Here is a 26,358-nt window from a genome sequence, read left to right on the forward strand (position 1 = left end):
CTACTTTCCACCCTCAAGGTGACATAATGCATGGAGAAGGGGGTTGCATCTCCTGGTGTCACCTCCAATCCCTGCATATTCAGCAGATGATGAGAATGGAGCTATACATACATACAGCTGTATGTATGTAGACCCTTTCACAGGTTCAGGAGCCCTGATCTCACAAAGGTCTATGTAGCTACTGCAGTTTGTACACAAAAGCTCCATGCTTACCTTCTAGTACAGGTGCAGAGGTCAGGGCCAGGGCCAGAGGACATGATCCTGTTCTCCCTCCACACATTCAGTCTGTGTGGAACAGAAGGTGAGAATAGGGAAAGGGTAAGGAAAGATTTCAAAGTTCCTTTTCTCTTCAGAGGATGAACCAGGCCCTGTGCAGCATTGCTCTGCTGCAACGTCAGTGTAATTTTTTTTTATGTGAGGATTAGTTTCCCACACTGCTTTTGGGGAGCTTCCAAATTATCAACAGCCAGAGCCTAGTTTACACATGGTTACTTTAATTTTGGCAAAATGGATGTAATGTATATCTGGGCTAGGGCTTACATGCTTATATACATGCTGTGGCATGATCTGCTCTTGAGTTAGAATCCTAGCATCTGATATGGTTGTGTGAGTGGAAGAGGAAGAGATGAGGGACAGTGGTCTGTGGAAATTAATCAATCTCTTGTGTGATATTATGCCATTTTGGAGGGCATGAGAAACACCATAGTGAGCATAGTACTTAAACTAAGACCCATTCCTTCCCTGTCATGCCCCTGATGCTGCCTAAATTATTCCCTTGCACTGGCATTGTCCCACGAACACAGTGATGTCATTGTTGTGCCAGCTATATCTCACTATACCATGGTAGGTTCTCCTTCTATAGAACATTGTGGTGATCCTATCCCTATTCAGCAGACATTAATTACAGATAGGGGCCTGCTGTGAGGCTTTCATCCTAAGATGACTAAAGTAAGAACTGTTGGAGATGCCTTCATCTCTAGCCCTACTTAAGAAGTATAAGTGACTTCAAATGTTACCTGCTGCACAAGTGACTTCTGCATTTGAGAAACAGAACTTCTTCAGAAGGGGAACATGAAACTGTGACATAGGCAGTCTCTAGAAATGGAGACAGCTAAATGTCATAATGACTTGGTTGTGCTTTTAGCTATTGCATAACTGTACAGTGTAAGGGCTAGGTTGCCCTGTAGATAACCCAACCTGTTCCTTGTAGGGGAGTTCTCTATCATCTCTACGATCTCTTATGTTCTCATATAGAGTAGCTTTTCTTGGAATGGCCAAAGGTTCAGTACAGCCCTTGATTACAGTAGGCTTAGTTGTGCTCAGTTCTATGTTCCCTGAATGCAAGTTCTATTTACGTGAGGTTATTTTCCTTGTAGAGTCATAGATTGTGTAGAAAAGAAAAATGATTGGAAAGGAAAATACATTCCAACTCTGTGCTTGTTTCAGAAATCAAACCTCTTGAAGAAAATTATAGGAAATGTCAGTTGGATAAAGGATTTTTTATTTACAGTACAATTTTATAAAAAATACTTTCAACAATAGTACAAAATCAATTTACAATATAGTACAGCTATATCCATTTCACACAAGAAAACTGAAATAATCTGAATGCTATATTGATTTCCAGTATAAATAGTATCTTGACAAGGCACTAGGTTTATTAAGGTGTACTACCAGTAACAAGGAACAAAACCAGCAAATATTGCTTCATGACGCTTATATGGTTCATCTGCAAAATTCACATTAATAATATAAATTCTACAAACAGGAGGCCCCTAGAAGACAGCATAACTTTAGCTCTGTAGATAAACAGTTCCAGCCATCTGCTTGCATATTTACTTAAGTAAAGAAAGTTCTTTAGCCAAAATCTGTCCCCAGATTTCCAGAAGGATTAAACTCAGGGCGTTGGACCCAATGGTACTGTTCCGCCAGCAGAAGGGAATCTGTCGGAACAGATTTCCATCCATCCATCCATCCATCCTCCCTGCCCCGCCCCACCACCCTGGTGCTCCCCCCAAATCTACCCTGGAGGGTTGGTGGACCCCATAGAGCAGATTGGTGGGCCGTACAGGGGAGGAGGAATCAGGAAGTTGAGTTGCATGAGTGCAACTCTTGTTGCATGAGTGGCCTTCCGCTCGCATGGCATTGGATCCCACCTATAGTGAGAGCAACCTCTGCATTAAGAATAGTTTCCCAATATAATTCTTCTGTATGTTCGAAATCTCCTTTTGATTATGTTTTAACTATATTTGCTAAGACCATGTTGTATCCATACCTCACTTTAGAGTGGCATGTTTACAGTACTAACTTCTCATGAGATATATTTAAGAGCAGATGTAGGTGTAATGTTGCCACATGGAAGACATTGCTCCCTGTGACAGCTGTTTATGTACTCCTGTGAATGAGGCTTTGTGGAGTGAGAATGCCTCCTGATGATTTAGCAGCTACTTGTTCTGAAAGCAGCTGCAGCCTCTTGTGAAGAACTATCTTCCAATCTGCTCCCAAAGCTGCTTGCCTACGTTCCCTCCCTCTGGCAGCACCTTTCTCCTTTTTGGACTTAGATGAACATGGAAACTGGAGTGACATGGTGTGACTCCTACAGTCACCTGAAGGCATCTTTCCATGTGGTGCCTCATTCACAGGTTCCTGTGTAAACTAAGACTAAGTGGTACCTCAAGAATTAGGCAATTCTCTTTATCCCACTGCTTTTCTACTGAGATTTCTCTGTGGAAGCTGTATTATGTGAGCAGCCTTTAAAAAATTAAATAGTCAGGTTTGCTAGATTCTTTGTGTTCAATAAGTTTCTATATAGTTTTGTACAGCATTCATTCAGGGCCCAAAGACATACTGAGCTCCTCCATGAGGCAGAACCTCTGTGACTCCCCACCCAACAATGTTGCCACGGCTGTTACATGATTCTTCTCCCGCTTGTCTTGTTATCTCTTTGTCACTGAGGACTCTGTTCCAAACATTAAAGCCAGTTATTTTTCCAGAAAAAGCTAAAGATTCATTGAAACCACCTCCAACACAGCAGCCATTCTTTTCTTGGCCAATCTGCAAAATCCCACCATCTGGAATGATGTAGTCCTCAGCTATTTCTGAGGATGCTGCCACAACCTTTCCATTTTTCCACAATGATGTACTTCCATTAACTGTGCTCCAGATGCCACAGAGGTGAGTCCACTCTCCAGAAGAGATGACATTTGGGGCAATTATCTTGTTGAGATTATTACTTATAGCAAGAACAACAGAATCATAGCTCAGGTAAAGCTGGATTTCATAGGGGTTTCTCTTTGTTCCGTATGAGAACACAATAGTTTTGTCCAGCATTTCAGTCACTTTAACCCATATGCAGGCAGCAAAGGAGTAGAGCATCATTTCAGCAGTTGGATGAACACTCACAAAGATCTTTTTGGAACGCATTGGGAATAAAAGGGCCGTCTCACAACCTGCAAAAATAACAGAAATGAAAAGTTAACAGAAAAGTTATCAGCTAGTTAAATTGATTACAGGGTTAATGTGCAGCTGAGATTAACATAGAACAATATAATTGGTTAAACTTCCTGGCTGTTAGAGCAGTACGACAATGGAACCAATTACCTAGGGAGGTTGTGAGCTCTCCTACACTGGAGGCATTCAAGATGTAGCTGGACAGCCATCTCTCAGGGATGCTTTAAGGTGGATTCCTGCATTTAGCAGGGGGTTGGACACGATAGCCTTATAGACCCCTTCCAACTCTAGTGTTCTATGATTTTATGATTCTAGGTAACTGTCAGACAACTTCATTGCACAAGTATCACTTATGCAAGGGAGTTTGAATGCTTCCAAGGGGAAGCCCTGAAATGAGTGGAAACGCTCATTTCTGGAAGGAGACAGGTTAGCAGAGCTCCCTTATGGGAGCTCCACTGACATGCCTCCTTCCAGAAACAAGTGTTTCTGCACATTTTGGGTTGCCCTGGTAGCACTAAACCACCATTGCGTAAGTGGTGAGTCCCACTTGCACAAGAGAATCGGCAGGGCGTAAGAGAAGAGGCAGGAGCATAAGCACCCCATTGGATTCTGCCCTCCACGTGCAAAGCATACACTCTACTACTGAGATATGTTCACACTTATGTTTGCAAAGAGTTTGCACTGTTGTACACTGAGCAAATAATGGCTGTGGTGTTTATGATCTATGGGTCCAGGGTTGACAAGCAGGGTTTGGGGATTCTACTCTATGTACCTTTGGGCTGAGCTTCTCAAAAAAACCTGGCCTCCAACTATTTCAGTAAAACTCCACATGATTCCCATAGGTTACACACACACACACACACACACACACACACACACACACACACTTGGCTTTCATAAATCCTACTACAGCATATCTCCATGAAAAACAAACAGCTCTCATTGACTTACACACAAGGGCTTTACTTGTGATGTATACCATATATAAATAGGCATGCCCATGATTTGACCTCTTCTCACCATTTCTCAGCTGAATGTCATGTCCCCTCTGAAAGTATTTTGTTTTAATTTGAGATTGTGTGAAAGGTCTATCTGTGGTGATTATTCTGTGATGACTTGTTTGCTTATGCATATAATCATGCAATGGTTTAATAAGTAATGGATATGTATGATACTAAATTTCAAGAACTTTGACACACTGATATTCATGACAGATTTTTTTCAATTTCAGGTAATACTATTGGGAAAAGTGATTAAAGGAACTTGAGATATATTGTTATCTAACTACTATGTATAATCAGTTAACATTGCATTCCATGTTCCTGGATCTAAAGAGCTAACATGAATCTTGAAACCATAGGTGTAAGAATTAAAAGGCTTTTTCTATCTTCCCTTATTGGGCTTTGAGCTCTAAGTCTGTGTAAACACTTTTTGACCACTGAGAAGTGGGCCATTGGGTCATGATTCTGCAGGGATGCTTCTTCAAAGAGCAAAAAGTTCTGTGTAGAGACATGGCTTTTTAATTAGTAGGCTTTCTAACTTTATTTATCAAGGGGTAAGCAAAATTAAAACCAGCTTCATATGACACCAGCAATAGTGTGATCAGAAAACCCCTTAAGAGTCAACCTGGCAGGAATCCAGGAGATGTGAGAAATCAAAACCAGTTGCTGAAAACTCTTTTAGAAAAGATTTCCAGAGAGATCTGTGGGGTATTTCAAAAATTTACTCTTCTTGTTCTTAATCAAATTATGACTTTCCTCCCTGCTATCAAAACATATGGGACCAAATTCTGGCTTTAGTTAGTCTGAATTAAGAACAGGTCCTATGAATTCATTGGAGTTATACTGGACTTAACACTAACTTCATAGTTGGGGGGAAAATGCAGAAAATAATCCAGGCAAATTTAAGCATTTTTATGTCCCACTAATTTTAGGAGTTTCGGTTTGAAGCCCAAATGACATGTTACAGCCAGCATGTGATGGCAGCTGAAAACAGCAACCAGTATCTCTTTCTCCTTCTCTCTCCCCTATGACATCTAGTAATGTGAAGCATCTGTGACATCATTACATTGTGAGTTTTCCCATCTCTCAAGCAGCAGCCAATGAAATGGAATGAGGGGTGGTGGTGGTGGTGGTTAGGGAACTTGCAACACAATGATGCATCAAATCACATATTTTGCATTACTAAATGTTGCCAGGGAAAGAGAAGGATGAGATGGAGGTTTGCCACATACAGCTACAGGCCTGCATCAGCTGTATGTTTAATTGTGCCATAACTCTCCCATTGAAATCAAGATGTTAAAAGTGCTTACCTTTGACTGGGTCATGCCTTCATGATTGCTTTTGCACAAATGAAACCCAAATGAATTATTTCACCTTTATATCATGAGTGTGAGTGATAAAATTATTACAAAAGGAAGTGTTAATTTGATACATCCACGTTTAGTAAGGAAGGTTAATTAAGAAACCATGAACCATTAGTAATAATTCCCTACCCCACCCATCAAAATAAAGGATCATGAAGGGTTTTTTATAGGCTTTTAGGAATTGTTGTAGGGCTTTCCAAAATAGAAAGGACTATGCCCACAAAAATGTGTTTCGAACAACTAGGTTTTAAATTGGTCTCATATTTTGATAATTAATGTGTACCCATTAGCAGTTTAGCATCATCTGTGTTAGAAGGCATTTTTTCTAATTAAACAATATTTTCCCTGACAGTTTTGAATTGATTACATTAGAAATTTCTATAGACAGGTAAACTTTAGGATGCTTCCCCCCTCCCCCATTTCCAAATACATTTGGAAATGTTTTAGCTGTTGACTATTGTTCTTATAAACTTTCTGATGAATTTGAAGACTCTATTCTCCCATTGCTGTTTTCTATTGAAGTATATGAGAGGATATATATCTGTGCAATAAGACTTCATTTATTTGGCCTAGTGAATGCATAACACATGGCGTGGGTTATTCAGCCAACTGCTTACATCTTCTCTCCACTGTATTCAAATAAAATAAGAGCAACTTTTATGTTTCAATTTCACAGGCAGCTGTTGCTTGGTAATATGATTGGTAATTGGTTAGTGATTGATAATGCCAAACAAAAACTTCATGCAGTTGTACCATTAACGCCAAAGAATAGCAGGAGCCCAAAAACTGTGGTTAGATCTAAAAGGCCTGTGCCATTATTTCTATATTATGCCAACATTTCTACTACCTTTAATTTTTTTTAATATATATATATGCTTCCTGTCTTTATTTCAGCTAAGTATCACATATAGCTGTCTCGAGAGGTCCTAGTTGGTCTGTAAATTGCAGAGGGAATAAATTTGAAAGTTGTTTTTATGTAAACAGCTCTTTTGTTAATCTTAACATGAATCATAACATAGATATGGTTAACTGCTAGTGGTTGGCTACCAAAGGACTTGAATGGTCTGGTATTTCAAAGAAAGGTTGGAGGGAAATCTTTGTGATGTATCACTATGCAGTAAAGCTGCCCAGGGTGAAAGCTATTCCACCTTCCTGAGCCCCTGTGGAGAATCTGTTTATGCCCTGAAGCATGAGAATTGATGAATAGCCTGTTGACATAATCAGTGAGCTCACAGGGTCAAGTTTTGTTCAGAAGTAGCCTCTGAGGAATGCTGTGAAGGAGGTAGTAGGTATGTTACTCAGTGAGGGGAGGAAGGGAAAGGGCTGAAGATGGAAGAGAATCGGGTTATTGGTGAAATGTTGTTACTGTTTTTGCAAAGTAAGTTAAAGGTGGAAGTCTGTGACTGTGAAATAATATGCAAGAAAACATTACGGTCATGCAAATGCATTAGCTAGCTATGTTTGTAGATCAGCTTAGGAGCCTTTCTGTTGGTCAAACATAGGCCAGATCTACACCAAGCAGGATATAACACTTTGAAAAATGGTATATATAATGTGTCCAGGGCCCAAACAGTTGTCAAAACCATTATAAACCATTATAAAGCAGTACTGTAGATCCTGCCATAAGCACTGGTGTTATGTTCAGCACTATCTAATACAATCCCAGCTGCACCATCTTAGTGGAAACTGTGCATACTGTAAATGGTTCTCATGTTGTGTGTTCATGTTCTTTGGCTGCCCTACCATATAACTTGAGCATCTATTAAAGACAGCTGGCTCCCACACAATACGGATTCTCTCAGACTTCACACTAATGCTTCCCCTTGTATAGTCAAGGCATTGGGCATTTAACTGAGTTGTCTGACGTCGTTGTTTTGCAATGGCTATGAAATGTGTTAGTAGCATTGCCAATAGAATTTGACTTACCAACTGGCAACAAGTGTTGTGTGGTCCTTTTCTGGGATTCTTTCAGCTCAGCTTTTGTTTCCTGCAGCTCTTGCCACAGTGACTTCAGAATGAAATCATCCCCACTTGCCAGGTTGCTCACTCTATCTTTCTGCAACAAGCCCCTCTGCTGAGCATCCATTTCGACTCTCCTCTGCCAAGCATGCTCCAAGTGGCTGAGTCTGTGGGACACGTTTTGGCTCAGCTGCAGAATCTCTCTGAGGATCTTTTCTTGCTTGGACTCCTGAAGCATCCCCAAAAGGTCCTCAGCGTCTGCATTGTCCTTTCCCAGCCTCTGGTCCATTTGGCTCGAGATCCGGGAGGTTGCCTTCTCAATGTAGGTGGTGCATGTCCCAGCAAAGTTTTCCACAAACTGGAGCATTTCCCCTCGCAGCGTCTGCAGCTCCACCTTAAGGATTTCATCGAGGGACTGTAGGAGCATGTTCTCTTTCATCTGGGAGTTCTCCAACATAATGAAGAGTTTGTCCCATTCTGTGTGTTCTCGCTGACAGTCGCATGAAATAGCTAGAGTAGAATACACAGCATCTGTTACACTATATTTCTGGGCTTGGTTATATTTCCTTAAGCAAAGGTGCTGTTTAAAGAAATAAGCATTCCCTGATTCTCTGCATGCTCCAAAACTACCACTGTCCCCCCCCCCGCCCAGCCAGACAAGGGTAATGACTTGTTCAAATAGTGATGGTGTTTTGGCTGATCTCAGCATTATAAAAGGGATATAGAGAAAAGAGCTAAGAGATCTGCCTGCTTCTTCTTTCACCTATGCTAAATGGAGATCTTGTAAACTGACTGCTATTTTTGGGTCTGCCGGCTACAGCATTTATGGCAGTGAAGGTATAAGAAACATGAACTCCAAATGCTATTACTTTTGAAGCTGCAGAAACAGCTAGCTTGTAGTTAAAGTCTGGAGGAAATAGGCAAAAAACCCAAAAAACACCCCCTACTTACTTTCTTCTGTTGCAGGAATTACACTTTCTACTTCATTGTCAAAATTCAGGAAAAAGAGGTCGTCATAATCATCCTGATTCTGAGTAAATGAGAAAGAGCAGAGAGCAAAAAACAGGATCACAAAAGAAAACATTTTTTTAAAATAGGATTCCCCTGCTGCCTCCTTAAAAGTCTCAGCGTCTTTCTGAATGAAAGGTCTCTAGTAAGACGGAGCAGAGATGATTCTAAGAGAGGGAGTTGCAGAAAGCCCTTAAATAATACTGAGAGAGTGCCTGAACTTGAATGAATGAGTAATGCTTATGCTGGTGCTGTGTAATAGGAGTGCTTCTGGTTATTATTAATTTTTTTTTGGATGGGAGTTGTGAGGAGGGGGAGGCGTGGAGGTTGCACAATCCTAAACCTTAAAAGTTTGAAATGTGGGTGGATTAGCGAGGAGTGTAAGGAGAGAAACGATGGAAAAACTGCTCTTGCAAATTGCAAAGCTCCCTGGGGGCTAGATCTTTTCATATTTTTTAAAAAAACAAAAACGCATGGATTGTTCTGAAGGATGAAAAGCAAAGGAAATAAAGAAATTGTAAATTTTCTGAATTAAGGAAAGAGAGGAATTTCAAGAGCTGTCTTGGTATCATTCCAGACTTGAACACATTTTTTGTATTAATGTGTAGTTCCCAAATGGAACGTTCTTGGATATAAAAATGCAATGATTGATACATAGCCATACATATCATTATGAGTTATTAATTACTATATTGGGTTGTTTATAGAGAAGGTCCATATGTTGCAAGGAGACCCCTTTCCCCTAGCACTGTATGGCTGCTATTCACTCCAGGGAGGGGGAAATATACAAATATTACCAGTGGGACATAATTTTCTTCTCCCTAACACTGGTGATCAAGTGATCACGAGGTGTTTATGTGAATGAGAACTAGGGAACATTGCTGCTCACAATGTGCCAGGCGTTGGATGTGTTTCCTGTCCCCCGCAACATCTTTTTCACTTGTTGATTTCATCTATGCAGGAGACGCTCATAAAAACCCTGCCGGAGTGGTCATTATGCTTCCCAATTTACAGATGAGATGCTGAGGCTCAGAGAATACGATTAACTCAAGAGCACCCTCTTCATCCCTAGGCAGGATCTACACTACTGCTTATAACAGTTTATAAGGGTTATGATAACTGTTCAGGCCCAGGACACATTACATATACAGTTTTCAAACCGTTTTCAAAGTGTCATATCCTGCTTGGTGTAGGTCTGGCCCTGGTTAAACAGGAGTTTGAGCAACAGAGATTAAAAACGAATGATTAAAGCTCACACTTGATCCATTTGAACATTTCAAGGGTAAAAGGAAGGGTGATTAGAGAGCAGGAATTGCTTATGAAAGCTTGTTCCAATTGATACTTAGTTATCTGTATGATCTCCTCATGTACTTGTGTAGTGTACTTGGGGCTTGTCTATACGGCTTCTGTAGCCCAACCTAAATGTGCATATTCGTTTTTCAGGACACATGACACAGCCGTCCATTCGCCGTAGCGCCAGGTTTTTAATGCGATAATGCGCATATTTGCATTTGCGATTTACCGCAACTTTGGGATCACATCCGAGTTTGCACTGCATTATGGTTATGCATCGTTGGGGAAGTTTAATTGCATTTTGAAATGTGGGCATAGCTTTGAGAGTAGGACAAAGTGATTGGCTGATTTCCCGCCTTCCCACCTATCGGCTGCCTCGTTCCTTCATGCCGCTTTCAGTTTGAATTCTATGATTCTGCAGAGCTCTGCATATAGAGCTTATTAAAATAAAGAGGGGGAAATGGGTAGCCAGAGGGAGGAGACGTGTTCAGTCCCCCTCTCGCATCCTCCTCTGCTGCCTCATTCCTTTTCCCCCTCCTGATTTGTCTCGTCTATGAATCTGTGGAACCTCGCATATAAAATTTATAGCTTCCCTCCTCTCTCTTCCATATTGTATATGCAAATGTGTGCATTAATAACAGCACTACAAAAAAAATTCAGGAGATAAATCACAGTTGCTACTGTAGTGTGATGTTATTTACCTAGATTCGAATCAATGAAAATTTGGGTTTATATTTAATGAGGAGCAATCCCCCTATTCTATAGACGGGGGCTTGAAAAGAACTTTTTCCTGTGCGTTCCATGAGAATCAGGATATTCTAGAAAGACTCACTGTGCGAGGACTAAACAGGAATTAATTACTTTTTCACATACTATTTCTTTATTTTATTTATTTACAACATTTATATATGGCTCCACATCTAGACAGGTACTACGCATAAGTTCTAAGGCTGGAGCTAGATGTGAGAGGAGTTGCATGGTTGCCCCAAGTCTCATCCTCCCCTCTCGCCCAATGATGTTCTAAATAAAACAAAATTCATGTCACAATGCCAAAAATTTTCCATGCCTACAAGTAGCAGCCAGTGAAACGAAGGGAGAAATTGCAATGTAGTGTTGTTGTGTGTTTACTAAATATTATTGGAAGAGGGAGAGAGAGGACAGGAAAGGAAGACATGGAGCTGCAGGTTTTGAGTAGTAGTGTATAATCAGACCTGAGTGCTTACAACCTGAATTTTGCTATCCCATGTTGATACTAGTGCTGTAACAAAAATGCTCCCCTTTTGTGGGGCTAGTTGTCTTCTGGGAAATTGAGCTGGGGACGTTGAGGAGACGCTTGTGATGGTTTGGAGAAGTTCTAATGTGGGGGGTCACTTATGATGTTAGACAAGGTGACAGTGAGCTTCACAGACTTTCTTTTAATTAAGAATAGCTTTGCTGCTGCTTGAACTGGTAGCAGAGCAGTTTGGGGCGGCCTGGCAGCATTCTTCATTGGTAAAATGAATTTATCATGTAAATCTTCCATTTACATGATAAAATAATGGCACCCAGTAAATTACAAATAAATGGGTAAATGGATACTGTTGTTTTTATGTTTCTGATGGTTTTTAAATTTTGTATAATTTTGGTTTTTAATGTTTACTGTTTTTAACTTTTGTAAATCACTTCAGCTATGGGGCAGTATATAAATGAAATAAATAAATAAATAAAAAATAAATAAAAGAATGGCTAAATGGGAACAATGTTATATCATGACATAGCATCATTCCCTGAGGCATTGTTAATATTAAAAAGATGATTGCTCCCACTGATGGGAGCAGCCATCTTGTTTTTCATACAATGTTCCTGGAAACAACACAACATAAATATGCAGCATCATTAACACAACATAAATATGCAGCATCATTAACACAAAATAAATATGCAGCATCATTTCCAGGCATTCCTTCAGCCCCATTTTGACAGCGCCCAGTGAGAGCCGCACTTCCTAGCCACTCAATGTGGCTTTTACCTTTTAACTAAGTTTTCTAAAAAGATGAAATGGATGAAAAGTTCTTGAATGAGCTCATAACTGTAAGATACTAAATACCCGCAAACAAAAATTCAAATGGCTTTCTCCCCCACCCTGTCCTCTCTCTCTCTCTCTCTGCATTTTTTAGGTACACCTCTCACCTGAAACTCCATTCCAACCCCCACATGAATATCAGCCCCTCCCAATCTTCAGGGTGGGTTTCACCCCGGACGTGAAACCACAAAATTTCTGCGATGTGGAAATTCAGATCAACCTTAGGTTAAACGAGCTTTCAGAATCGCAGCTTCCTTTGAAATGCAAATAGTAGCTTCAGAGACCCCAGTTTTGTCAGGATGGTAGCAAGGAGTGGAAATCCCCCTCCTTACATCCCATGGTCCTAAGGCTTCACCTCATTGGCTGTTTACATAGGACAAGTGGTATAGACATTGACTGCTGGTAGAATATATAATACCATCTGTTAATTGTCTCATGGTTGATTATTCCTGCTGAGAAAGAAGATCTCTAGTAAAGATACAAAATACATGCACCTCCTATCCGTTTTGAATTGTGTAAACTGGAAAGGATCACAACCCTTGTTTCAATGCATATTTCTGAGGAAATAAGAGTGAAGTGAGAGCAGACCTCAAAAGTAGCCTCTTTATGCTTTATCCATACCACAGGACATCATGTGATTAAAGGATAGCCTGGGGTTCCCAATAGTGTGGAAGAGCCTTCATGAATACAGCCAGATCCCCCTTTACACCTTCACTCAACACATGGAGATCAGGGGATGAAGTCAGGCCAATGTGCAGAAAGTCAGGTGTGGGTACAGCAATGCAGCCCTGCAAGACTGTAATCACATGTAGCTCCTTCACCTGGATGGGATCTACACTAATAGTTTAAAACTGTTGTTTTTATACTGTTTTTTATGTTTTTTTAATTTTTGTATACTTTTAATGTTTACTATTTTTAATTGTTGTAAACCGCCCAGAGAGTTTTAGGCACCGAAAGGAAGTATCCATGCCCTCAGGAAAGTGGGGGCACTTCGGCTGTGGGGCGGTATATAAATGTAATAAAATAAATAAATAAATAAATAAATAAATAAATAAAATGTTAAGGAAGGGTTGTGATAACTTATTGGGTCACATGATGCTATGGTTCTTACATTTTATCGTCGTCATATTTTCCTTCCTTCCTTTCATTGTATTTCTTCTGCTGTGACGTTTAAATAGCATTGCAAGTATGTGCCCCCTTACATCGTAGTAGCTGTATCTCACTGACTTTTGAATCATCGATTGTCAGCCAATTGCTTTCCTGAGGGCATGGATACTTCCTTTCGGTGCCTAAAACTAGTGCACTATAAGCTCCAAAGGGCTTGAGGAGGAAATTTAAAAAATCATAACAAATCAATGGATGACCCAATCTGATTAAAATTTGGTATGCTGAAAGCCCTCATAAGAACTGCCCCTGTGCCAATTTTGAACTCTTTAACTTTAAAACTGATGCAGATGTAAGCATTTGTTTTATTTCCATTAAAAAAATCATAACAAATCAATGGATGATCCAATCTGATTTAAAATTAGTATACTGAAAGCCCTCCTTAATAGCTATTACTGTGCCGATTTTGAACTCTTTATATTTAAAACTGATGCAGATGTAAGCATTTGTTTAATTTCATTAAAAAATCAACCGGGGGAGGGGGGAGGTGAAGCCAGGAGATCAGGAAGTGGGCAGAGCAAAGAGACCAGCGACGAAGAACAAGCTACAGCAATAAAATAAACAGTGTGTCCTTCTATAATCAATGAATACCAGGAAAGCAAAAAGTTAGTAACGTGACGATACTGGAGTGTGCCCCGTGATGTTTAAAAACGACACAAATTAAAACGTTTCCAGTGGTAGGAAAAAACGTAATAGGCACTAGTGTAGATCCACCCCTGGATACTGTAGGAAGGGGTCATTGGCTCCAAAAGATCTAGCAATTCTCTGTAGTAGTTTAGCTACAGCTAAAATAGATTTCCTTCCTCCTCTAGTCCCATGTTTTCATACTTCAAGAATATTATACAGGTGACTACTTCTCAAAAATCTGTATCAATATTGATATTCCATCAACTTGTCAGAATACACTGGGTATGAAATTGAAACCCGGTGGTGGTAGTGTCTTGAATCAACAACAGGGTAAAATGTTGCCATATGAAAGTATCTTTTATGTAGCACCATCACAGGAAAGTGTGCCAAAGACAGCCTGGGCAGGCAGGAGATGCTTCCTTTTTCTGCTCATAACTCATTAGCCAAACATTTCCCCTATAGAATAATCCATTAGTCAACTTTTACTTCACACCTTTTAATTAACAAGGACCCAACTGTTTCCCAAGTTTTATATGAAAAGACACCTCTGGATTTAAGAATGAACATCTCTTCACATGCTGTATAAGAATTGAAATTGGAAATCCCAGATTGATGCTCACTTTTTTTTCTATTGGTAGGAGGTATGAAATGCATCATTAGTTCTAAATCACTATGGAGGCTTAAATAAAGGATGAATAATGACAATGTCAGGTCTCTGGTCCCAGGGCGCCCCTCTGTATTACCGTATTTGAATATTTAAAGCAAGAATGGACTGCTTCAAAGAGGCCTGGCAGACTAAGGTGTGGTGATCCTCCATGAAAAGACTAATAGCACTGTATTAGTGCCATCTTACTTCATCAGAAGCATCCTGTCTCTGGTCCAGGTCAATGTCAGCAGTGGTGACTGACTCACTGTGATGTAAGAAAAGAGTTGATAGCCATCAGGCCTTTGAGGCAATCCTTCCCAGTCTCTTGCTGACTCAAACACTCCTAGACTAAATAATTTGATGATGCCATTCCATTCCACTGTGAGGGACACATCAATCTTGGACGAGGTCAGGGATGTCAGGGTTACTGTTTAGGGTGGTTTACTTGATGAAAATGGTTTTAGTTTGTTATTAATTTAAATGTTCATATTTGGTTTTAATCCAAGGCAGTCTATAAGCATCCTTAAATAAAAATAACTACATGTTTTCAAAATGATGCAAAACATACCATTTTATCCATAACATCTGAAAATGTCGAAATGATTGGTGTAGGATATAATATGTGAAACAGGCATTTGAATCATAATTAGGGAGGTCTGCTGGATCAGATTAAAGATCCATCTAGTCCAAAATCTGGCTTCCAACAGTAGCCAGCCAGATGCTGTTAGAAACCCACAAGTAGGGCATGAAAGCAATGGGCGCTGCTCAATAATCGTCCCACCAGCACCTGGTATTTAGAGGAATATTGTTCTCTCTTGAATATGGAGGTTCCATTTAAATATCCTCCAAAATATATGATATTTAGTTCAAGTAATCTGATGGGTGTGCAGTTACAGGTCTTGCGAACACACACAATCTTAAAGGCATGTATTATTAGTTGCTGATCACCATTTCCCATAGAGGAACATGGTATCCATGCGCCTTTTCTATTCGGACATCCTTCTATACTAGAAAAAGAACAGGACATGTCATTGGCACCAGAGCTGCTGTATTGTGTTTCCTGCACAAATAGCAATGAAGGATAAGGACAAGACAGATAACAACAAGAGACAAATCATTGATTTACTGTGGTAATAGATATAGATCAAGTGAATCAGTAACTTTGGATATAGTAAATATGAGATAAATATTATGTAGTGGAATATTACTGAGGATAATTGTACACAGAGTAGATCAAAACAAACAAACAATGGAGGACAAATCTGCTGCTTGAAACTGGATGCTGGAGCATCTCTGATAACGAAATGTATTCTTGGGAAAGTGCTTCAGTTTACCAAATAAATCTCACTAGTAGGCACTCCAGCTTGCTACTTCAAGCAGCAACAAGCAAGCTTGAAGCAGACAATATTTCTCAGGATGTCGATCAAGACATTGTGTGGAGTAATGTGGTAACGTTAGTATCACATTAATGAGAAATGTATGTGTTTGTTATGGGTCCCAGACCTGGAGCCTTAATCAGGAAGGGGTGACATCTATTTCTCAGTATGTTCCAGAAGAAATCCCAGGGAAAACCAAATGATCGAGAATATATACTATCTGGATGTGACACTGATATTTAAACATGCACAACGCGGGACAGCAAAAAGGCACATTAAGCATTTCTTGTGAATACGCCTTAGTTAAAAAGTTAACAAAAGACAGAAGGATTAAAAGATGTGTGTTTCACTGAAGGTAACTCTGGTTTTGTCCTATCCCAAGATATGTGGACTTCGAGCTCAGATACAACTTAACTATTGTTTTTGAGATGTTAAACCATATATGTGGCATTCCATATACTGGTTGTTGGGAGGTGGAGTGTAGGTTATGTTTCTACTAACAGCCTGAAGCTTTGCTATCCTGCAACTGTTGAGTGACCTGGTTGTCTTCCATGCTAAGAGAGTGAGTGAGCAAATTAAAATGAAAGTATAGGAGGCCAGCATGCACATTTTTTGCTGGAAAGTGAATCCATAGAGGCTTTCAGTATGTTTTAGAAGATTTAGAGAGTGAAACCATGTAATATAGTGATAGGCAGATGTTTTCCATATGTTGTCAGCATGAAACTTCAATCACTCCAGGGTCGGCTTGTACAATGTTTCATGTTATAGATTTTTCTGTGAAGCCTGGTTTCAAATTAAATTGTGCACGCACATCTTCAAACACAGACTCTCACAACTGTGTGAGAATATTTTGTCCTGGTTGTTATCTTTCATTTTTCATGCTCGACCAGCAACCCATTCCCCAGAAATTGGATCCTAACTAGTTGTATTTCAGTTTACCTTTATGCTAATTGTATACTTTTAAAAACCAAATATTGTTTCCAGATTTCTGTTTAACATAGGTTTTGTAAATCCAGGATAGTTAAAATGCAATGGCTTGCCTTCCTTTTCATGCTCATTTAACAGTCACTCTTGCAGTGTGGTTTAGTGCTCAATTAAATATCCAAATTTTTGAAAATTCAAGCAGGTTTGCTTTGTACACAAGCCATGTTGCCTCGCTTAGTTGCATTCCGCATTAGAAAATATTTTGATTTCTTGGTGGAAAATGTATTTTTCTTTTGTTGTGCCATGTGTTTCAGCACAAATGTTGGTTCCCAGAAATCATGGGTAATAATATCCTGATTTTTGTATTGCTTTATCTCTTCAGCTTGAGTGATATTTCAAAGTGAAACATTTGTTGTCAAGGTAAACAGTGCAGGCTACTTTTTATTATTCTCAATTTCTTAACAGGGAATTCCATGCTGCTACGTGTATTGCCCTCTTTATATGATAAACAAGTGCAGCCAATTAACAGCCACTTGAGAGAGCTGGTAGCATTGATGTCTCATCTGGAACAACCTGAACAGCACCACCTCTTACGGCTTTTGCTGATAGTTGCAAAGAAAAAACAACCAGAGGTAAAGTTTATTAATTTCATATATTTATTAATTTCATAAATTCCTGTTCAGGTGTTTCCCTGAACTCCTGAGGGTTTAAACTGCATCGGACAAGGATGCACAACCTTTTTCATATCAGGGGCCGTGTTGGGTGACCTATCAGGGGCCACATGTCCAAAGGTGGAGCGTCCAGATGGAGCATGTCCCCACAAAACAGACTTGCTTTTAACATCCACACACACACACAAAATCCATTACCCAGTTTTCCTGGAAAACATGGCATTCGTTCAATGTATTATTTTCTTTCTTTTCCCTTTTTTTCCACTGCACCCCCAATTAGGCATTGAAATATTTTTTTAAAAAAATTCATGTGAAATGCCACAGAGCACTCCGAATTATCTACAGAGCAACTGCCAATTTTTCTTGTGCTAGAAGAGCAAAACGCAATACTGATTTACCTTTTTTCCTTCGAATTTTTTTATTTCCTTTCCCTTTCCCTCAGGCACACCTCCACCCTCCTCAGATGACAGCAAGCTAATGTTTCCTACTTACTGTTCAAAATGTGACCTTGTCAATCTCACCACTACCAGCATCAGCAGCACTCACAGGGCAGGAGTCATAAATCCCTATGAGGCCTTTCTACCTGAGGCTTTTATTGTGCACTCAGAAGTGCAGGTCCTTTCGACAACAACATCTTGCTCCAAGGCATCTCCCGCTCTTTGTAACCATTATCACAGGTTTTTTTGCATGACAAGGGAAGTCTAGTATTTCCTCTCTCCATAGAAGCCTCATGAAAATGCACAATTCTGCTTTACTGCAGTGCCATCTAGTGGTTATATGATGGGGGGAAATCCCAGAAAAAGGCACGTGTAAAGGAACTGATCTTAATCCCGCAAAGAATCCAGAAGCAGGAGTCCCTGTGAAGGTGCAAGGTAAAAGCCTCATGTACAGAGAGTGGCTTCCAGGGTATGTACTAGGAGCTCTGGCTTCTGCACTCAGAAAGCTGGAATCAAAGAAACCTCTGAGAACATTGCTAGTCCCACCTTGTGGAACTCTCTGCCAACAGAGATTTGTCAGGCCACAACCCAATACGTTACCATTTTAGGGTTAGGGTTGTGGTTGTTGCCTTGAGTTCCCTTTTAGGAAAAATAGGTGGAATATAAGCTTCTAAAATTAAAATAAATAAATCTGATGTGGTGCTTATGGTTAACTTTTCAATAAGTAGCCCTTGAAACCTAAACATTTCATTAAGCTTTCCTGGGTTCAAAAATAGTTTAGAGATTAGGAACAAAAAAGGGAGAACAGAGAAGTAGCATTTGTGGTCTCTTATGTTATTGCAGCACAGTGAACATGTTATGTCTATATAATCTCACCAGGCCCGGCCCAAGGTAGGTTGCCTCTGTAAGTGAGCACGCATGCTGTTGCTGTTGTTGCTGCCGCCGCCTACTCTCCCACCCAACAGCACCCGCCCATTTTTGTTTGTTTGTTTTTATTGTGCACATATGCACACCCTGCCTCTCCCGGAACCCTCAAGTCTCATGAGACTTCTGAGACAAGTCTTGCTAGACTTCAGCTGACTTCATCCTGGAAGTCTCACAAGACTTCAGGAGAGTGGGGAAGCGAGCGAGTGAGTGAGTGGCCAGCTGTTTCTTGGCCTCAATGGTGATCTGCAGTGGTGATCTGCCAGCTGTTTCTTGGTCAATGGTGACCAGCATGGCCAGCCTGCTTCTTGTTCTGAGACTGGCTGGAACAAGAAGCAGTGGGACCAAGAAGCTGCCGCTCGATTTCACGCCCCCTGTTCCCGCTCACACGGACTGCTTGGGCAGCTGGCAGGATGTGCCCACTGGTCACACTCATCGCTTCTTGGTCCAACTGGCCATGTGCAGGTTGCCAGTGGGACCAAGTAGCGGTGAGTGTGGCCAGAGTGTTGTAGCTTACAGACCTTATTGCCAGTAACTAAGCCTTAGGGGAGGCATTTCAACCTTTTAGAATGGGGGAGGAACTGCACAAAAGCCAAGAAACAATGGCATTGGGGGAAATGGGGTGTGGACAGGGGGATTGGGGCACAGCCAGATTGGGACCCCAGGAGGTTCCCCACCACTGCCCTAATACTTAACTCTGGTGTGGGTAAATTGCTCTTCCCATTAGGTGATTCTGCATTTATTCATCTGATTCACTGCTTGTAATTACATATCCACATGTAATACTTATATTGTGTGGGGAGACTAAACCAAAACTCAGAGGACCTTCTCTTCTGCTGCTCCCAGACTATGGAATAGCCTGTCAGAGGAGACTCGTCAGCTTGGCAATCTTTTAGCATTCAATAAAGCTATCAAGACTGATCTCTTCCGGCAGGCCTATCCAGTAGAATTTTAGGATACTTTTAGTATCCCACTGTTTTTTAACAGTGTATACTATGTTTTTAATTAGTATTTTATGTATATTATGCTTGCTGTTGTTCTCCTCCTCAATCCAATTCAAGAGGCGGCTAAGAAATAAATTATTATTATTATTATTATTATTATTATTATTATTATTATTATTAAAACATAAGCAGATGGCTTTGACTCGGAAGGCTGTAAATGGATCCTTGACCTGGGGACAGTGCTACCATGGCAGAATGCATGGCCTGCGAGCTCTTCTTACTTTAATGACCCGAAGAAAGTATTTTGAAGAATCAGAACCATAGAAACATAAGGCCAACGGAGTTACCAACACTAGATGAGGACAGGATTGCTCCCCAGTAAATTTACACTATCAGAGACCAAAGACATGCTGGCATTGGGGATTCACATTGGCATAACATTATGCTGAAGCTAGCACCCACCAGAATGGCAGGACCATCTATGTTTTATATAATAATAATAATAATAATAATAATAATAATAATAATAATGATGATGATGATGATGATGTAATCCTATGAGGGAGGAAAGTCCATGGCAGAGTTACCACCACTTCCCTGCCAGTTCTTTTTCTCTGTCCCCCCCACCCCCACTGCAGTCAATTGCACGGTTGGAGAATGTGGATAGGGAGGTATTCCCCCCCCTCTCAAACCTGGGATTGAACAGGGGGTTGGACTCGATAGCCTTATAGGCCCTTTCCAACTCTACTATTCCAAGATTCTATGATTCATCCCATGACACTGTTTGATGGGAGATTCAGGACAGATGAAAGGAAGGAGTTCTTCACACAGCACATATAGTTAAAGTATGGAATTCACTACCACAAGATGTAGTAACCAATTTGGATGGCTTGAAAAGGGGGTTGGCTAAATTCTTGAAGGAGAAGGCTATCAAAGACTACTAGTCCTGATGGATATGTGCTACCTCCATGATCAGAGGCAATAAGCTTATATGCACCAGTTGCAGGGGAACATGGGTGGGAGGGTGCTATTGCACTCATATCCTGCTTGTGGATTTCTTGTTCACAGCTGTTTGGCCCCTGTTTGAATAGAAAGCTGCACTGGATGAACCCTTGGTCTGATCCGGCATGGCACTTCTTATGTTCTTAACTAACCACACCAGCCCCAGGGGTAGTGTGATTGGGGATTGAAGTGGTTCAGGAACTTACAGAAAATTGGCTGCTCTGGGTATACCTTGAAATGCCCTATTTTAACCACCACCGGTGAAACAGAACCAGTAGGACATCTATGCCTGTGAAAAATTCTGCGGGCATATTTAGTGGCCTACAGCAATGTAAGTAATTGCTGTTCCACGAGTGTCAGTCCCTCTTTGCTAGTGGAGCAACAATTACACTGCATCCAATAGCCCCTTCACCAGCTTTTGGGCAGCTTTAGGATTACACCTTGACTGTTGCAGAATATTTGCACATAAATATTTGCCACTCTGAAGTTATCATACAAGAAAACCTCTCTATTCTCAGTGCTTTTTCCTACTGGGTACAGGATATATATATATTCCTACATAATCTCAAACAACAAAATCTACTTATACATCTTTATAACAACAGAAAGTAAAGACTTGATTAATTTCATTCTCACAAATCAAAAACATTATACTAAGTACATATTTTAGTCAGTGATGTTTACACGGTTGTTGCAGAGAGTTGGATAACATCTCAACAAATGCTACCAAAAAGACTGTTCACTGATTGCTGAAAGATGATTGGAAAGATTAGCCAATGTACTGCAATCAACGTTAACAGGGAGTTAAAGCAAGCAAATGCTTTAGTGTATCAGAAGTGATGTAACAGAATACATAAAGGCATCCACAGGTACTGTGATAAAGTTTGCCATCTTCCAATTTGGAAAAAAAGGCATAAGGGACTTCCTTCTATATTTAAGCCTTTTGATTAAAGCGTCTTATGGTTTTGGACATTCCCTACTCAGTGACCACGCTTGTGCATCATAATAACAAGCAGTGTGGTTGTGCCAGGCGCCTGATTGCATTCCACTGCAAGTGGGAGGGGCTAAACAAACCACGGACCTTTTGTCTGTGGTTTGTTTACCATGGCATATAAACCTGGAGCTCTGGCTTGTCTCTCCCATAACAAGCCAGAGAGATAACCCACAGTGGTTTAGCCACTTACGATCAGGCAGTGTTTACGAGCAGTCTGCTCATAAACAATAAGCTAGGTTTCCAGAGGAACCCTGGCTTCTCATGATGTGGGAACCATCCCTTGTGCATAATTATTATGTTTTCATGTGTAAAGATGTAGACGTTTTAAAGCCTTCAGTAGATTTTAAAGCCACGTTGCAGTGAATAATTGCCAGAATATGAGTTAGCGAAATAAATAAATAAATAACAGAACAGAAACATTTCATATTTTCTGTATGGCTCACCTAGTTACACAAGCAAGATGTTTATGAGGCATAGGGTATTATGGCAAGGTACATACCTAATTTATAGAGTATACATTTCAGCAGTCTTTCCAAAAAATAAAAAATAAAATACACCCAGGAATTTAACATCCACTTCACAAAGCAGTCAAGGGAACTTTCTCAAAATATATAGTTGCAGAGGAAATATAACTCCTTCTATAAACAACATTTTCCAGTCTGATGAGGCCTATTTTAGCCTTTGTTTGGAGCCTGGGTCATATGACACCTTTTCAGCATAATTCCCATTCTCTTGTTAATGTCTGTTTGCTGTACCATTGGGGCTCTTTGGGATCTGCTCTATAAAAATGTGATCTGACATTTCAAGAACGGCTTTTTAAAAAAACAAAAAGCCAGTAATGTGCAATGTCAAGAACTGGTACGGTGTGGCAGATAAGGAGCTGGACTTGGACAGGCAGGAAAGATCTGGATTCAAATATCCCATTAACCATAAAGTTTATTGTAACCTTAGGTAACTCACAATCTTTCAGCATCACCTACTACATAGGGCTGTTGTGAGGATGCAAATCAGATCATGCCAGTATATGCTGCCCAGAGTTACTTGGGAAAATGTAGGGTACAAAATGTGATAAATAAAGGCAAACCCTTTCTTTGAGCTCCATCAGACGAGTGTTTTATTGCAAGCTCATTACTGGGCACTCACGGATTTTCGCAGGGCCCTCTCACAACATCATCTGCCTCCCAAGAGCCTCCTGCCCCTTCTGGCCTTCTTCGCGCAACAAAAAAATCACCCCAGTAAGTCCGACTTATTTTTAAAGATGGAAGTTGCCACTATCCCCTGCTGTGCGCAGGAAAAGCAGTGGGATCAAAACGGCCCACTGAATGGGCCATGTGCACCTTGTTTACTTCCTCTTTCAAAAGAGGAAGTAATGAGGGACAATCGTAAGAGCAGAGAAGTGATGGTAAATGCAATTTTCCTCCATGTGGTGATGCTCTTTGATTGAAAGGGTTTTGCTGTTAGATTGGGTTATTGAGAAGGGAGAGCAATATCATTAAGAACAATGGTGGTGTGAACTCTTGGCTCCAGCTTTGATCCAGAAAAAGACTACGCCATCCCCATGAATCCCAATAAAAGAATCAGAAGTTAGCAGTCTTGGGAAAAAGCAAGAACACTTTGAAGAAAAGCTATAGTAGATGCAGAAATGTTCAGTGAGTTGTAATGTGTGATTTCAAGTGTGTCCTGAGAAAGTGGAGGCCAATGTCTTAACACTGTTCTTATTCCAGGAGCAGGACTGGATTGATGGTGTCTCTTAGCATAGTGCTCTCTAGTTCATCATATATGCATGGACCTGACAGCAGCAGGCAACTTGCAGGCACTATTTTAATTTCCTTCAGTACCCCCATCCCATGTGTGATGCTTGGGAGAAACCTTCTTCAACCTGCTGTCTTTGACGACAACTTCCATAATCCCTGACCATTGGCCATGATGGCTGGGGCTGATGGGAGTTGTGGCCAAACACTATCTAGGGACTCCAGGTTGGGGAAGGCTGCTCTGGGGCATTATGGAAAACTAAAATGGTGTCTTCCCAGACCCTCCTACCTGCTGGTAAGGGCCCCCCAGAGCTGGCATCAATAATTAAAAACAAGAAATAATAAAAATGCAGCATAACATAAAATTTCCTTCTAACAGAGATAGTATAAAACAATTAAGAAATACTGCCCAAGCAGAAACAGTTCTCTTCCTCCTTAGCGATTCCAACAGTTATGTCACTCATAAGGTGGCCCTGTTTGCACTGGCAGCGAAAAAGATTAGGAAGAGAGAACTAGATAAAATTGCTATAAACTGCCACGGAGACTCAAAGTGCTGAGTGAAATGAGTGCTTTAGTCACAGTAAATTTAAGCTTGTCTGTATGGTTCTCTTGGCTATTTTAAACTGTTGTGTACTTTTATAGTTGTATGCTTTTCTATGGATGTATTTGTCATGGCCTTTGGCTAGCACAATAAACTGATGATGATGATGAATTAAGAAATATACAAAAACAGCAAGACCCCAAAGAGTGTTTAAAAGGTCTGGCTGAACAAAAGGTTCTTTACTGGGCACCAAAAAGAGCAGAAAGAAGGTGCCAGGTGAGCCTTTCTGGGGAGGCTATTCCATAGCTGGAATGTCACCACCATGAAGGCCCTCTTCTTAGTATTTCCCCACTCCCTGTTAATTCTCTTGGCAAGGGCATGTGGAGGATCTTAAGACTCAGTTACTTACATATGGGAGAAGGTAACCTGGTCCCAAGCCATTTAGGGCTTTGTAAGTTGAAACTCACACTTTAAAATGGGTCCAGAAACAGACTTCTTAGGAAACTGTTTAGCATGGATGAAATTGTAGGGTTGCTGTTGAAGAGAAAGGGAGGGGGAAGTTGGAGAATTGAATAGGCATTTTTTTAAAAAAGCATGAATATGATACTGTTTCAAACAACTTTTTATTGATTAACTTGTTTCTATTAAAATTCAGAGAGAGAGAGAGAGAGAGAGAGAGAGAGAGAGTTGCCAGATTCAAAGAGTATTTAATATATGCAGACAGACTTATAATTGTATTTCAGGATCTATCTGCAAAGTTCTTTAAGGAAAAGACACCCAAAATGGGTGCAGCACCTTGGATAGCTCCTTTAGAGTTCTAAGTGGTTCTGAATGAAACAAAGAGTGAATTCACAGCCCCACTGAAATTGGAACTACCACCCTCCATCTGTGTAAGGTGAATATCCAGATGGAGGTTCCCCACACTTAAATGGAGATAGGTGCACCACAAATTGGGATAAGCATGAATTTCAGAGTCAGGTCATAGGAGCTGCAGAGAGAATGCTTGAAGTGGAATTAGATGGGATGGGATGCCCTCCCACTAGGATGGTAACTGATGCCCATTGTCAAAAAAAGAGGGAAAACATAATAAAAAATAGAACAAAAGAGGACACTAATTTGCATAACATTTGTAGAGTTAGGTGAAAATTTAGAAGTAATAACTATAATTTGAATAGAAATACAATGCATCTCACAATAGAGGAGAAAACTGAGTAGATGACTTTGTGCCTGTTCAGTCTGCTGTTCAGTTGCTTACTGTTGACGAGCAATTCTAAGGACCCTCTTGCTCACCCCATTTTCTGGCTCTTTGACTTTAAACCAGAGATGGACTGGGCACCTCTTCAAACAAAGAACACCTTCAAATAGAGGATTCTCCTCTGTTAAGTAGGACACCTGGCAACCCTACCTCCCACTTAATTTCAGGTGGACATTATTGAGTCAGGCCTAACCATCCCACTTCCCTTTTATTCTAATTTTCAGCACTATATATAAATTTCCAAATCTGGATGCTTATATAATTGAGTGTATTGCTAACTGTTTAGATGATGCATATTTCTGTACGTTTGGTCTCCAAACCACTGGTTTCTCGTAATCTCAACAGAATCCATCATGGTATTCAAAATTGGCTTCCTATGGTATGCATATCTTGCATAAAACCAAACATATACCGTATGTTTAGATCATTGTACAATAGGTTCATTGAACTGATTTCATACAATGTTCAGATATATGCCTGGTATGCGCATAACGACAACCCGTGGATTCTTTAAAGTAAACCATTCTTTAAATACACTGCTTCCTGCTCACTTGCTGCTTTTGCTTTGCATCTGATTTCTTAAACAACCCAGGAACCCAATTCCGATGTTCAAACCTGGAATTCTGGGTGTTTGAGGGACAAATAACCTGAAGTTTAAATCCATGGTTTGTTGTATGAACCAGGTCATGCTGTCATATAATGATGCAAATTAATACTTCAAGCAGCTAGGCCACGTTTTTGCAGAACTTCAAAATGAAAATTCATATAATATATTGCCAGCTCTATAGAAGCATTCCTATTTACCCAAGATTACAATTTTCCCAATGTTTATGGTATTCTGTGGGCCATCAGAAGAATGATACTTTACTTTATTACAACAGTGTGTCTTGTTTTGATAGATGCTATAGTTATGTGATGCTTATGTCTCATATTGTCAAGGGCCTGATTCCTAGATGCTGTAAATC

General features: G+C 40.4%; 2 protein-coding genes across 4 annotated transcripts in view; one reads left to right on the top strand and one right to left on the bottom strand.

Annotated features, from left to right (window-relative positions):
• VEPH1 (ventricular zone expressed PH domain containing 1) overlaps positions 1-26,358 on the top strand; it is a 156,625-nt gene that overhangs the window by 30,989 nt on the left and 99,278 nt on the right. For 2 of the 3 annotated variants that reach the window (XM_063132057.1, XM_063132058.1), the window contains exon 6: positions 17,340-17,506. In XM_063132057.1, the coding sequence (XP_062988127.1) occupies positions 17,340-17,506 (167 nt within the window). Of the gene's footprint in view, positions 1-17,339; positions 17,507-17,987; positions 18,062-26,358 lie in introns of those variants that run through there. The other variant, XM_063132059.1, reaches the window with a different exon arrangement.
• Positions 2,122-8,990, bottom strand: PTX3 (pentraxin 3). The gene is made up of 3 exons (XM_063131468.1): positions 8,726-8,990; positions 7,742-8,284; positions 2,122-3,449 (listed from the first exon to the last, which is right to left on the bottom strand). The coding sequence occupies exons 1-3, from the start codon at positions 8,856-8,858 to the stop codon at positions 2,830-2,832; spliced, it is 1,296 nt and encodes a 431-aa protein (XP_062987538.1). The 5' UTR covers positions 8,859-8,990; the 3' UTR covers positions 2,122-2,829.

The sequence above is a fragment of the Elgaria multicarinata genome, chromosome 8 (assembly GCF_023053635.1).
Source record: "Elgaria multicarinata webbii isolate HBS135686 ecotype San Diego chromosome 8, rElgMul1.1.pri, whole genome shotgun sequence".
Classification (NCBI taxonomy): domain Eukaryota; kingdom Metazoa; phylum Chordata; class Lepidosauria; order Squamata; family Anguidae; genus Elgaria; species Elgaria multicarinata.